The sequence below is a fragment of the Cynocephalus volans genome, chromosome 18 (assembly GCF_027409185.1).
Source record: "Cynocephalus volans isolate mCynVol1 chromosome 18, mCynVol1.pri, whole genome shotgun sequence".
Taxonomy (NCBI): domain Eukaryota; kingdom Metazoa; phylum Chordata; class Mammalia; order Dermoptera; family Cynocephalidae; genus Cynocephalus; species Cynocephalus volans.
The window spans coordinates 14,895,734-14,910,000 of NC_084477.1; the positions used below are offsets into that span (position 1 = coordinate 14,895,734).

The 14,267-nt window shown below is 42.9% G+C and overlaps 1 protein-coding gene across 5 annotated transcripts in view; it reads left to right on the top strand.

The window, feature by feature from the left end:
* The window catches only part of TARBP1 (TAR (HIV-1) RNA binding protein 1), a 56,612-nt gene that overhangs the window by 26,876 nt on the left and 15,469 nt on the right, over positions 1 to 14,267 (top strand). For 4 of the 5 annotated variants that reach the window (XR_010022311.1, XR_010022312.1, XM_063082717.1 and 1 more), the window contains exons 13-23: positions 441 to 538; positions 1,856 to 2,017; positions 4,144 to 4,331; positions 4,741 to 5,002; positions 5,107 to 5,295; positions 6,357 to 6,547; positions 6,732 to 6,803; positions 8,022 to 8,142; positions 11,072 to 11,179; positions 12,981 to 13,130; positions 13,805 to 13,891. Coding sequence is in view for 3 of the 5 variants with exons in the window: in XM_063082717.1 (XP_062938787.1) it covers positions 441 to 538; positions 1,856 to 2,017; positions 4,144 to 4,331; positions 4,741 to 5,002; positions 5,107 to 5,295; positions 6,357 to 6,547; positions 6,732 to 6,803; positions 8,022 to 8,142; positions 11,072 to 11,179; positions 12,981 to 13,130; positions 13,805 to 13,891 (1,628 nt within the window). In the remaining 2 variants the exon portion in view is untranslated. The remainder of the gene's footprint in view (positions 1 to 440; positions 539 to 1,855; positions 2,018 to 4,143; positions 4,332 to 4,740; positions 5,003 to 5,106; positions 5,296 to 6,356; positions 6,548 to 6,731; positions 6,804 to 8,021; positions 8,143 to 11,071; positions 11,180 to 12,980; positions 13,131 to 13,804; positions 13,892 to 14,267) is intronic. The other variant, XM_063082719.1, reaches the window with a different exon arrangement.

Below are 14,267 nucleotides of genomic sequence, written 5' to 3' on the forward strand. Positions count from 1 at the left end.
AGAAAGCTGGAGCCCATCGTGCTGCCCACTCTCCTGGCTGTTCCTGCATCTGGTTCCCTTCTGTAGGAGTACCGGAGGGAACCAAGTGAACTCACCGCCTATCAGTGCTGCCTGTTTCTGAATCTGTCTGCTACCTTGCACCTGTCAGAGTCTTCATGTAGCTGCTCTACGCATTCTGTCTGGGTTTTGGATCTGTATTCAGTGATACAGGGAGGTGTATCCTTGTTCCATCCTACCCAGAACTAGACTTCTTAGTGATTTTTAAGATTAATTGTACATCACCCCGTGGTATGAGTGATCATTATATCACTGGAATTCATTTTTGGTAAGTGATCCACCCATGTTCTTAATACAGTTGTACTTTGACTTGAATATCTGGTGTATTTTGTACCAAAGAACTTATTTCTGTCGTTTTAGTTGTATGCTTTTCTCCCATACAGATGAGGTGTTCACACTTCTTCAGGACTTTGTCATGTCTACCACAGAGAGCATCTCTGAATTTATCCTCAGAAGACTTACTCTGAATGAGCTAACTAGTGTAAGTATCCATCGGAATAAATTTTTTATTCTTCTCACCATCATTTGAGTGATTATCGACTGGCAATCACTGTATTAAACTGAAAAATAAAATTACTCTACTTTTCTCAAGGAGCAGTCTTAGTAAGCAGGAAAAAACATGGACTTTGGAGTCTCCTATTTCCAATTCCTTCTGTTTTACTAACTGTGGCCTTGGGCAAGTTATGTAGCTCTTCTGAGCCTCAGTTTCCTCATCTGTAAAAGGGAGATAATACATTAAAAAAAAATGGTAATAATAACAAATGGAGATAATGCATCTACTTTTAGGGTCTGGAGAATTTCAGATGATATAAAATATTTTCAGTACTTTGCATGTTCAGTGCATGTTTGAGTCTCATGTCTGACACTCTGACTTGGCAGGTTTGGGATGAGACCTGTGTCTGCATGTGTGTGTAAGCTCCATCAGTGATTCTTAAATGCAATTAGGGTAGGGGACAGTAGGTTTTAGGTATAGAGGATGCACCATGTCCTGTAACGTTACCTGCTGTCTGCATAGTATCTTAGCACTGGGCAGAGCACCTGGCACAGAGTGGATGCTCAGTAAAAACCAATTAATGAATACTTCCTTTGTGCTTTCTATGTGCCATAGGAGGCCTCCTATGGTATAGGAATAACATATTGGTATAGTACTAAAAATTTAGGCCACCACTTGGTGTCAGTCCATTTATCATACTTTCTCTTCATTTTTTCAAAAACCCTGTGATGGATAGATATTACTGTCTCCATTTTATGGGTAAGGAATCTTGCCCTAGGTCACAGAGCCAGTGAATGATAGAGCTGGACTGAACCTGATTCCACCTGTGCATAATGTGTCTGTCCTTCCCAGTTCCAGCTCCAAGCTGCTGGGCAAGTCATCCAGCCTCTCTGAAGCTTCGTCTTTTTGTTGTGCAGGTGGTACAGTGATCTTCCTTGTGGGAATTGATTACCAAGGAAGTAGCATTTGCTATAATTGTTGTTAGTATTTACGATGTGCTAACCCTGGCAGGTAAGAATTGGTAGAACATGCCTCCAGGGTCTCATATCTTGGTGGGGACTTAGCTGTGAAAGGTGCTGTGCTTGTGCTGAATGCAGAGTCACTGTGAACACAGAGGAGACTCGATGCTTAGCTCTGTGTGGGAGATTTTGGAAGGCTGCGTGCAGGAAATGACTTTCTCTCTGCTCAGTGTCTGGTTTTAGTACTTTTAAATAAAACAATTTATTATTTTCTGCCTGAACTCTTGTAGTTTTGTGAAAATCACAGACCCTGCTGGTACCCTTACTGTTTTTGTGTTTGCCTTAGGTTGCAGATCTGGATCGCTGCCGTTTATACCTGACGGTATTAACTGAGCTCATAAATCTCCATGTGAAGGTCGGGTGGAAAAGCAGTAACCCTATTTGGAGAGTTGTTGCTCCTTTGAAAAATGCATCCATCCGGCATCTTCAGGAGATGGACAGTAGACAGGTAATCCTCCTTGGTTCAGGGTTTGTGGTTCTGTTGAATAAGGCACACATGGAATACATAATTGCTTGCTACACAGTATTTTGATACTATGAAAAGGATTTGCTGAAATTTAATTTTTAAAATAGTGCCCTCTGGTGGTAAGATGTGGTCAGGACTGAGACTCCTGTTATAACAATGCATGTGTAGCAGAGGCGGAGACTCCAGTCGTAGAGTCATTTACAGGCAGACAGTGGACTTGTAGCAGGTTTCTTGCTGCACGTGTCCAGCAAAGGTCCCTGTCATCAGTCTGGTGTCGGAGCCCTCCGTGCTTGCTTCCCACCTCATGCTTTTGCCAAGTCCGTGTGGAGCTTCACAGACCACAGCACACGCCACGTCTCCCTCCTCGAGGCTTTCGTCCAGTCTGGTCCCTCCACAGAGAATGTCCTCCCCTCCAGTACACGCTCGTCAGTATCTGGTGACTCCTTTATGGTCCAGCTGAAATCTCGTTTCTCCTAGAGGTCGTCTTGGATTTGCATCTCACTCTTTATTTTCCTATTGCTCTTTATGCATCTTTTAGTGTTTATTCCTCTGTCTTGTTTTTGGAGTAATTTATGTATATGTGTCTTCCTCGCTAGGTTTTACACCTGAAGGCATTTCTTAAACATTACATAAAAAAGCTGTAGTGGCGTGGAGAGCACAGGCTTTGCACTTAGACTTCCTGAGTGTGAATCCTGGCTTCATCCTTGCTGACTGTGTGACCTTGGGGAAATCACTCAACCTCTCCGTGCCTCACTTACTCCACCGCAGAATGGGGATTATTGGGTTGATGTGGGGATTAAAGCAAGCCCATACATGTTAAATCTTTAGAACAGTGCCAGGTACGTGGAAAGTCCTCAATAAATTTAGCTATTTTCACTTAACACACGGGAGATATTTTACAAAGTTAAACCAAATCGTAATCTAACTAGTCCAGCTGCCACTAAAACCAAGAAGCTACTTTCGGCTGCTTTAATAATTTAATGTTTAAAGTAGTTTTCAAGCACTATCCTAAAAGGAAATGACAGAGAAAATGATCAAAACTTCAACATCTGGTCTAGTCCTACTCTTTGTGTTATGAAAGAACATGGTGAGTTTTAAATGTAGAACGAAATCATGAACCATTCCACAGTAATTCTTTTTCTTAAAAAGTGGCTTTCTTTAGTAATTCACGGAGTGACATTGCAGTTAACGAGGACCACAGTGGGCTCATAGGTAACACTAAATTGTATTTCGTACGTTGGCAGTGTCGATGTGTAAAATTTATCTGTGGAGATGCTGACGCCGGGGCGTAAGGACCGAGAAGGGGACAGTTCCTTTCTGATGCCGAGAGTGCTGGTGGCACGTTTGAGAGCCACTGCGGTCTCTGCACAGCTGTGTTCTGTGGCCGCACCTTTGCCGACGCTTCTTGCTCCTTGGTCAGACATTGTTGGTCTTCTCTTTAAGTGTGCTTCCAGGCTGTCTTGGTTACCCTCCTTGTGTTTCTACATGTAGAGCTCCAGGTGTGTTACATGCAACAGCCCATTTATTTAATCTTCACACGAACCCCGTGAAGTGGATTCAATTACTGTCCCGATTGTGCAGGTGGGAAAACTAAAGCGTGGAACGTGCATGCTCGTGTTGTGCTGGGATCAGCGCTCAGCCAGGATGCAGACCCCAGCTGGGGCCAGTCCAGCTCTTAGCTGCTGGTATGCGACCTTGCTAGAGGTTGTGTACAGCTTATTGGAGGAATTATTTGTAACCTGGAGCCTTTTTTGAAAAACATGCTTCAGTGTACAGTTAAAATAAGATTGACCCACAGGACTGTTGTGAGCACATGGGAGTGTGAGCAGGCGGGCTGAGAAGTGCTGAGTCACACTCAGTGCTGGGCTCTGTGTGTCGCTGTTCTATCGTGTGCTCATCCCAGGGACCATCCACCACATGCGAGACCACATTGTCTTCTTACTGGGAATGGCTGTGTCCCCATTGCCACCTTACCCTGTTTACTGCCCGTCTGCAGGGAAGTCATAAGGCTGAGTGAAGGGTGCCGGATTTCCTGTAGACCAGTGACCCAGGTCCTTCCTGATGGGACTTGATGTGCTAAATAAGAGCCCATTGTGTCCCCTCCTCAGGAGCTGACGCTGGGCAGTCAGATTCAGAGGGTGGTCAGCATGGCTGTCTTGGCCGCGGTGTGCGGGGCCGTGGACCAGAGGCCCGAGCTACAGCTGGATTCTCTCGGGGCCGGACCCTTGGAAAGGTTCCTTTCCTCCCTCCAGCTCAACCACGTGCTGCAGAAGCCCCACGCAGAGGAGCGTGGCAGGTGCGCCGGGGCGTCTTCCTTGCCAGGTTTAAAAATCCATTTTCGTAGTTGGCACTGAGGTAATGAGTGACTGCCCTGCGTTGCTTACAGACTTTATAGAATTTTGGAAATGCGGCTCCTTCAGGGTGAAAATGTATTACTACCACATTATTTGTCTCTGTTACTGGAAATCTGCCAACTTTTCTGCACGTAGTTTTCAGTGAATCATCTCAGATGAGTGAAAGTGTCTGCTTTGAGGGTATTCAGAAAGTTGAGGTGTATGAGGTTGCCTTATTTTTGGGTAGATAGGATATTTGGTGATGACCATTTATATCTGCTTTCCCTGCTTCTAAGGATTGCGTCCTACATGGAAAAGGAATGGGGACAGACCTGGGGCAGAGTGGCATCGTGACCTTGTTCTTTATTTCAGTTTTTCTGAAGATTCAGCATCTTCCCAAGGATGGGGCAAAATAGTTGCACAGTATACTCACGATCAGTGGGTCTGCCTCTCCTTCCTGTTGAAAAAATATCACACCCTCATACCAACCACTGAGAGGGACGCTCTGGAGCCCCTTCTGCCCGCTGTTCAAATGCCAGCGAGGACTTTGAAGTCTGCCTTAGAGGCCCTCGCAGTTCTTCCTTCTAACCAAGTTTTACCAGTGTTTCACTGCATGAAAATTTTGGTTCCCAAGGTAAGATATAGTGAATCATGAACTAAAGAGTAACTCTAGGAACAGCAATCAGTTTCTGAAATTTAATGATAAAATTGTATTTTCTTTTCTTTTTTTTCTACCAGCTTCTGACCTCCTGTGAATCACTCTGCATTGAGTCCTTTGACGTGGCTTGGAAAATTATATCTTCCTTAAGCAACACTCAGCTGATATTCTGGCCTAATTTAAAAGCTTTTGTGCAGTTTGTTTTTGATAACAAAATTCTTACCCTTGCTGCAAAAATCAAGGGTCAGGCATATTTCAAAATAAAAGAGGTAACTTTCTTTTCTTTTTAATTCATGTGACCTGTAGCACACAAGGAAGAAGAGAGGTATATTTGGAACTAGGTATTGGACTTGTTGTAATTCAGTCACTCAGTCAACAGATATTTCTGAGACTCCTTAAATGTCATGCATAAGAACTAGGCAATCTGACAGATGGGGAAGACAAGGGAACAGTGGCCTGTGAGCTACTTCGGCCTGGCAAACATTGTTTATTTTGTTCATACAGTGCTTAAAAGTTTGAATTAGTTGGCAGCTTTTGAGAGTTGGGAAATCTGTATGAAGATCTGGATTTCCCCTTCTCTTGGGAAATCAGATGGTCTGGCAATGCTGGTCGTTCTTCCAGGACAGCAGTCGCCCAGCTGGGTATGTGCTGGCATGTTCTTCTTTCCACGCTGCACAGCCAGTCTTACTTCTCCTGGTCCTTGCACTTGTGCTGTGGCTTTTTTTCTTATGTAGAGAAATATTTCTCTGGATATAACCTGTATCAAAAGGTCCTTCTGGTTTCTGGAGGTATTTGCAGCCATCGATCTAGAAAGGAATGTAAGGAGATGGAATTCCATCATGTGGGAATTCACGTATACCTCCTGGTCCAAGAGGAAGATGGAGAGTCAGTCCTTTTACCACCCTGCTGTCCCGTGCTGCCTCTCTGGGTCCTTTTCTACGCCACAGTACATACGAGAGGCTGGGGTCTGTGTTCAGGCAGAGGGAGGCCACTGGCGAAATGCAAAGAAAATGGAAAACGTACAGAGTGTGCAGTGTTTTTCCCTCTCATTCTACTGCTTTGGGCAGTTGTTTCCCTTGAGTTCTGGATGAATATCACTCTCAGTAAAATTTTATTTATTTTTGAGAGATGAAAAATTAGTATGTTGTGATTATTGATCATCTTGCAAAATTACCCTAATGACAATGAATTTAAAATTTTGTAGACTATTCATGTTTATGTTGAAACTGTTATTTGCATCCATTTGAGTAACAGTTTTTAGCAACACTGTCTTTTTATTTTTAAAACTAAATTGGTTGAAGGGTAAAATGACCATTGTGTTTCATTCCAGATTATGTACAAGATAATTGAAATGTCTGCTGTGAAAACTGGAGTCTTCAACATACTGATAAGTCACTGCTGCCAGTCTTGGGTAGCGTCTGCTTCAGATGCGTCCCAGGGATCTCTCCTAAGTGCTAAAAATTACAGCGAACTTGTCCTTGAGGCTTGTGTGTTTGGAACTGTGTTTAGGCGAGATCAAAGGTAAAAAGATACCATTATTTTAACCCGTCGCAGCTTATATTAAGTACCTGCTCGGGTAGAATTATGTGTTTGTTTTGAGGCTTTCAATTAGAAGGATGTAAAGTATTGGTTGACTTTAACTTTGGGGATGTACTTTTTTCTATCTAAAACCTGTTGTTCTTTATCAAATGTTTTTTATGGAAAGACTTATTCAGGACGTACAGACCTTTGTTGAAAATCTCGGACATGACTGTGCAGCAAATGTCATTATGGAAAAGTAAGTGTGGTAGATTTTCTGTGTTTTGATATAAACAAGATATTCAAAATTGAACATCATACGACAGACAGTCTATATTTATTAAATTTAATGAATGTTTACCAGTGGTAGCTAATCTACTATATGATGTTGAACAAGCCTTCAAGAATGTTAGAAATCATATTCCCTTGCTAATATGTTTTCTTCACATCTTTCACTATTTACCAAAATTTGATAAAGTTTAAATAATTTTTAGTGTAAAGTCCATCGTAAATAAGGAAATGATTCTGGAGAACAAACCTTATCCCTCTTCTTTCTGGGGCGGGGTGAGGGGGTAATGATTAGCATAAATCCTTTTTTGCCTGTGAAGTTTAACATACAATTAAAATTCATTACTTAACGAGTCAGTATGTTACACACAAAAATAGAATCGCTCTTGGAACAGGCCCTAACTGTGTTGTTTTTTAAACCACTCTATTGAGGTGTGATGTAAAAAGTGTACGTGGTTAGTGTACACATAAATCACCTGCCACCCTTCACTAAATAGATACATTTTTTTCATTTTTCATTTATTTTTTGTTTTCTTGGCTGGTTTAGTGTAGCAACAAAAGGAACATCTAGTTGATGGTTGCCAACTACTTTGATTTCTACTAGACAGATGCTTCGTTGTTAAATTAAAGTGACATTTATTCACATTGTAACAGTCACAGTGAAATGTGGAAGTGCTCGTTAGCAGTTTCACTTCCTTTACCTTTTCAGACCTGGGTCCTGGACAGGCTGGGTGTTGGTGCTTCCGGCGTCTGCCCTCACACAGGAATGCGTGTTTATGATTTATGGTGGTGAGGGCAAGCCCTTGAGACGTTTAACATGTGTTCTTGCCCCTGAGTGAGCAGAGGTGTCCGTGGTACTCTTTCAGGAGTAGTTTCATGAGCTCTGATCTGTTTTGTCCACAGATAAGATATTACTGACCCAGGATCAGTAGCACATGCGTTGTTTTATAGACATCTGGATGGCTTTGTGCCCATTCATACCTTCTGCACATGCTCTCCTTTTAATACATTGATTTGTTATTTTCTACTGTCTATCCTGAATTAAAAAGTATTGTCATTAAGTATAGACCTAGTTAATTCTAGAAAACTTTGTTTTGATATGTGTTAAGATATTTTGAAACTAATATATGATGTATTTTTTTCTGTTTTCAAAATATATTGACATGGTTTATCATTTTATGTTTTTTAGTACTAAAAGAGAAGACTGTTATGTGAGAATTTGTGCTGTCAAATTCCTGTATTTATTAGATGGCTCAAATATGTCTCATAAGTTGTTTGTGGAAGATCTTGCAATCAAGCTATTAGATAAAGTAAATATGACTTTACTTTAAATTATCTTTATTTTAAACAAGTCAGAGTTTGACATTTGCTCTTTATGTTGCTAGAATATGTATTTCTAAATATTTTTCTTCAGTAGAAAACATGAAGGGTATATACTTTTATTTAATCTTGGTTAGTAATTGTTCAACTCAACTTTGGTTTTAGAGAACAGTGATGTTTTTCTGTACCATCTAAACTTCACTTGTGTATGTTTCAGAACCAGTCAAAACCAGTTACCGTATCCACACAATGTTTTATGTAAGAAATGGAATAAATGGATAAAAATTTGGCAAGTGACATAATGTGAGAATTGATTGGTGTGACTTGAAAGTTTATGAACGATAATATGTTGTTATTTCTAGATCTGGGTTGTGATATTTGTCTAAGACTGATGAAGATTTCTTATTCAGACAAAAATAATCCAATTAGTTTTTTTTGAGCCTGCTTAGTCATTTATAAATGACCATTACAGTGTCTGCAGGACAGGTTTAATAAACCTGGGGAGAGGATAGCAAGGGGTAAAGCCGAGTGCCACACTCTGTTCCCCTTTTATTTTTCAAATGACTGAGGCGGAGTCTTGGTCTGCTTTCTAACCTTGGTTTGGATGCATGTATGACTATAAAACCCGTTTAAGTTGCCTGTATTAAATAGGCGTGTTCCTTCCACTTCTGTTTTCTGAAGGTAGCAGAGCAGCTTTATTATGTACAACCCAGGAAGCATTTTTTATGCAACAATTCCCTCCTGTGTGCTCTCGGGTCAGGCAGATGTCACAAAGGAAGTAGAGTGTCCTCCGTTCTAAAGGAGTGTGGAATCTGAGTTGGTGGGAGCAGTTGGTGGGAGCACGAAAACGTGCATTGGGACACACACATAGCTACTTAGATGGAGGGGGGGCGAGGAGAGGGCTGAGGGGAGGGCTGAGCAGCTGGGCGAGGCCCGTGTGCGCCTGGGAGACATGAGGCTGCCCGCTGCTGCCCGTCAGATCTGCTGTCATTGGTCACCCAACCAGTGAAGTGGCGGAAACAAGGACGGAGACGGAGCAAGTGGGGACAGTGGCTGTAGCCCTTTTAGGGGTTTGCTCTGAAGAAGGAAGAATAAAGGGTCGTGCCTCAGTGGCATGGGGTACAGAGGGGACTTAAAGATGGGAGGTCACTGAGCGTATTTGTATGTTAAAGGAAGTGACCTGGTGTGGGGGTATGACGGTTGTGGAGAGTGCAGCAGTGACCACACAGGCAGAACCCTTGACTGGCCACTCTCACCCACTGGGATGGCTCTTACGAAAAATCAACTGAAAATGACAAGTATTGATTAGCAAGGGTGGAAGGAATCGGAGCCCTCCTACACCTCTGGTAGCCATATAACATGGTGTGGCCGTTTTGGAAAACTGGAAAAAAGCAAAATGATTGTCTAGCATAGTAATTCTTAAGGTGTGTTCTTGGGGCCAGCAGCATCAGCACCTCTGGGGACCTTGTTAGACATGCAGAGGCCTGGGCCTCGCCCCCTGGTCTACAGAATCAGAATCTCCGGCGGTGGGGCCCAGCAATCTGCATTTAATCTGAAGGTGGTTCTGGAGGCAGTGGAGTGTAAGAACCACTGGTCTAGCAGCAATGAGGGCCCACCTACAGCTGGAATATGTGTTTGTAGTGAAGTCAGTTGGGGCTGGTGAGTTTTCTTTTCCTCAGCAGTGCCTGGCAACTTGAAAGAAGGGTGAGAAAATTTAAGACCCCTGGGTGGGTTCAGAAGTAGGGAATTTGCAGATGGCTTTGAGATTGTAGTGAAAAGAACTGACGGTGCTCTTGAAGATGTAGAGCTTGCTCTTGGGGTGCAGGTTGGATCAGGAGGCTCGTGAAACTAGGAGAGAGTCAGCAGACAAGCAGAGAGAAGAAAGCTCTTTCTGAAAAAATGGGCATATTGAGTGATACAAGTGAAAGGAAAGATGACTTGTCCTGAGAAGGAAATTTCAGCACTTCCGAGTGAGGACGGTGACTCAGGGAGGCCTGATGGCACTTTTGTTGATGTGAAGATGCTTCTTCTGAATGCAGTGTGGCCACCCTTGTGATCCGTGTTTAGTTGCACTGGACAGCAGTCTACGAAGCCTAAAAACACCTATATCAAAAGAAAATTTCCCCACAGAGCTAATAATACAGGAAACTATGAGATTTTAATCACTGTCCTGAGTCATTAAAATCTGTATTAATTTAGCTTTCGTGATGAAATTTCATACACATTGTAGTGCATAGAAGGAGACCATGGAGGCAGAAGGATCACGAAGTTGGGAAGTAGATGAGGTTCGTCTGCGTTCAGTGAAAATGGTCGTAGAGGTGGTGAATGACTTCCTTTCCACCTTTAGGACATGTGAAATGTTAGCAGGCACTTCAATGTGGTCTTGGCTTAGCGACTAAAGTGCTAACAGCTGCGGTGACAGAAGAAAGCCCTGCGTGTGGCGGGCGTGGGGAGCACAGAGCCGGGAGAGCCAGCGCAAAGGCCAGGTGCTGCCGCCACCTCTGTGTCTGGAGATGGCACTGCTTTGTCTTCTGGGTCGCTCCCGTGTTGGTGGCATGGGTGTCAAATCTCAGTCACCATTCCTCCAAACGTGAGCAGGACAAAGGGGTGTGAAATAGGAATGGGTTCGCAGTAGGTGTCAAACGTCTCAACCTCTTCTCGCCCCCCACCCGTATTTATCTCTTTTATGTTCCTTTTTCTAGTCCTAAAAGTAGATAAAAAAAAGCAACTAAGTTCAGTGTTTTGAAAGATCTTTGAGGGCTGTTACTTTGGTTTTCTTATCCGCCTGCTATTTCAGGGACAAAAAGCCCCCGTGCCCAGTTTAAGCCTCTTACATTTCAAGTTGTCATTGATTTTGTTTTCATGAATCACAAATTAAGCAGGTAGTTTAATACGGATCGCCTCCCCTCCTCTCCCCAGGATGCGTCGCTATCCGAGTCCAGGACCTGCTATGTGAATTCTCTGCAACACAGGGTGAAAAACCGAATCTGGCAGACCCTGCTTGTACTTTTCCCCAGGTTTGATCAGGTATAATATTTATTACATTTGTACTTTCTAAGCATAATGTTTCATATGAACAGACTAGTTTGTAAAAACTGTCTTGTGCTGTTTTAAAACTGGAAAAGTAATCTGCTTAAAATTTATACTTCATTTCTTAAAGTGGAAGTTATTCAGAAGGTTTTTTTTAGTAGAGAGAGAACATTAAGGCAACTAGGTATTGTATACATAAATTAGAAGCTGGTTTACATGACCCCATTTAATTTTTTTTCTCTTCAGGATTTTAATGTAACATTTTAACTGTTTATAGTCTCATGCCATTTGATTAGAAAAATGTAAACACCTAGCTCCTAATTTGTTATTTTGGAGTGTTATCGTTCTGGGTTACCTGTACTGTAGAGACCAAGCAAACTGCATCATTTGGGAAGGAAAAGAGAATTTAAAAAACATGTCAGTTTTTTGAATTACAATTTTATGAAGCCTTATATTGTATCTGTGAGGCAGACACATGTCAGTAATAGCGTCAAGTATATCCAAATAAATTATTTGGAAAAATTCAAGAGGAAATAGCTAGAAGAGCTGCTTGTGGGGAGTGGTGTTAGTGGCCTTGTGTGGATGCTGCAAGTTTTTACCATAGGCCTTTTAATATTATTTGATTTTTAAAATGCTGTGTATGTTATACTTCATTAGACATAAAAATGCATTAAAAAATAAACATTTTAGAAATGCTTTACTAGGTCACTGAGAGCGTTTTTTTTCTTGGAATGGAAAGACCTTCTAGAGAGAAAGATCACGTTGGGGAGGGTGAGAGATGCCCGCAAGGGGCCCACCAGGAAGAAGGCAACCGGCAGGTCTGCTGGGCAGCGGCCACTGCAAGAGTTTCAGGCTGTGCTGTCTTTTGGCCCCACTTAACCTTCAGAGTAGTCTTGCACGGTAGGCCGTAAATGTCCCCATTTCACACGTAAGGTCACCGCTGTGCAGAGAGGCCGGGTGGCCTGGGGGATGCCGCGCGGCTGTGGGATGGTGGACGTGGAGTTCAGAGTCAAGTCCAGCTCCAGCGTCCACGCTCCGCTTCTCAGCACCATCTCAGGGCTCAAAACCAGCTCCTCCGCTCTTTTTCTACCAGGCAGAAATGGTTTTAAGATAGATTTTTCCTCTGTAAAATAAAGAAATATACCTAATAAGTATTATTTTTTATATGCTTATATAAATAGGCACTGTTTCTCACCTGCGACTCAGGTGTGTTGGTTACCCGGATAGAAGCACAGTTTTGAAGAGCAGGGTGGGCAGGGGACGGGTGAGTTTGGAGCTTAGGTTCTCAGCGAGGGGACAGCAGTGGCAGCCGTAGGCTGAACAGGCCAAGGGGCAGGAGGACACACGGTCCGAAAGAGGACACAGTGGCCCGAGACCTGCCCTCTGCAGTGCGTGTCTCTCCTGCAGACTGGCCTTCCGGCCAGCGCTGGTCCAAGGTGTCGGCCCTGGCGTCGTGGCAGATCTGATTTGAATGGGAACTCTGTCACTTACTAGGTATGTGACTTTCGGAAAGTTATGCAGCTTTTCTGAGTCTTTTCCTTTCCCTGTGAAAATACAGATAATAATCACCCTCCTCATAGAATTGATGTCTGAACTGTAAAGTGCTCGGTAAAGTGCTTCACTGTTGCATTTCATTTTAAAAACATAAAACAGCTTTTAAAGGGTCGTTGCTTGGAGAGTTGCAGATTCAATAAATTACTTATGATAAAACTTGCAGCTCTTTTTAAAATGGGGACTTTTAAAATAAAATTAATAACTAAAACGTAACACTTTAATGTGTGAAATTTATTTTTCTCAGAATTTCATGAATGGAATTATTGACAAGATTTTCCAGGCTGGTTTCATCAACAATCAAGCATCCATAAAATATTTCATAGAATGGATTATTATATTGATTCTTCATAAATTCCCTCAGTTTCTTCCAAAGTTCTGGGATTGTTTTTCTTATGTAAGTAAAGGAGATTTTTCAGATTTTTTTAAATTAGGAAATGATTTTGACTATACTGGGAGATTGGTTTCACATTAATAGTTTTTGACTCTCGGTTGCTGTAATGTATTGACATCCTAAGTTATGTTTTGCAAGATCTGACTGCATTTAGGAGACACAGATCCCTGGCATTTGTCTTGTGTGTATCGTAGTTTAATGCTCTTGCATAGCTTTTCCCTGAGCTCTCTGAAGTCTTCTGCAAGACAATCCTATTGACCTCCTGAGCCTTCTCCCTGTCACCCCTCTGCCATGCCGGCATCGTCACCTCCTGCTGCCCTGCCTCAGTTACCTGGTGTCTTTGCCTCACCTGTCTTCTCCTTCCTGCCCCCTGCACCTGCTCCTCCCCGCCCCCTGCACCTGCTCCTCCCCACCTCAGAGGCCTGGCCCCTTGCGATGTGAGCGTGCCCTTGGCTCTCCCACTTGGTTGAGCTGTTTGGTGCTTTACGTCCCCACTGGCTGCTGTGTGTGTTGGCACTTGGCTCTTGGAAGCTCCCGCGCGCACCCCGGCCTGGGGCCACTGAGGGAAGAGGCTGCCCTCCTGTCGCTCACAGCATCCACACACTGACTGGCATGGGCACGGGCATGGCCTGCGTCAAGCCTTGAATGAGCGTTTGCTTATCTGGTTCCTTTTTCAGGGGGAAGAAAAACCTAAAACAAGCGTTTGTACATTTTTAGCCGTTTTGTCACATTTGGAAGTCATCACTGAAGACATTCCAGAAAAGGTGAGTTTAAAGTGTTCACAGGAAGAGCTTAAACTTGCCCATCAGAGAACGAATTTTATGTTTCTACCAATTTTTTGAAAATGTAGAGCATCCCTTGTGTTTTTTGCTATTTCTGCCCGTCCCTTCCACTGTCCCCCGAGGTGTGTACATTACACGTTAGGCACAAATCCACAGCGAGTTGTCCCCACTTACACACACACACTGAGGAGTGCGTGAGTCCTTCCAGATTTAGAGGCAAATGAGTGGGTAATTTTTGTTGATATAAATGATTCTTAATTTTATAAAAATACTTAGGAGTTTTTAAATGGGACTTTCCTTATTGTGTTCCTTCCCCAAGTGGTAATCGTCTGACAAATGTTTGTGCAAAGAAACTTAC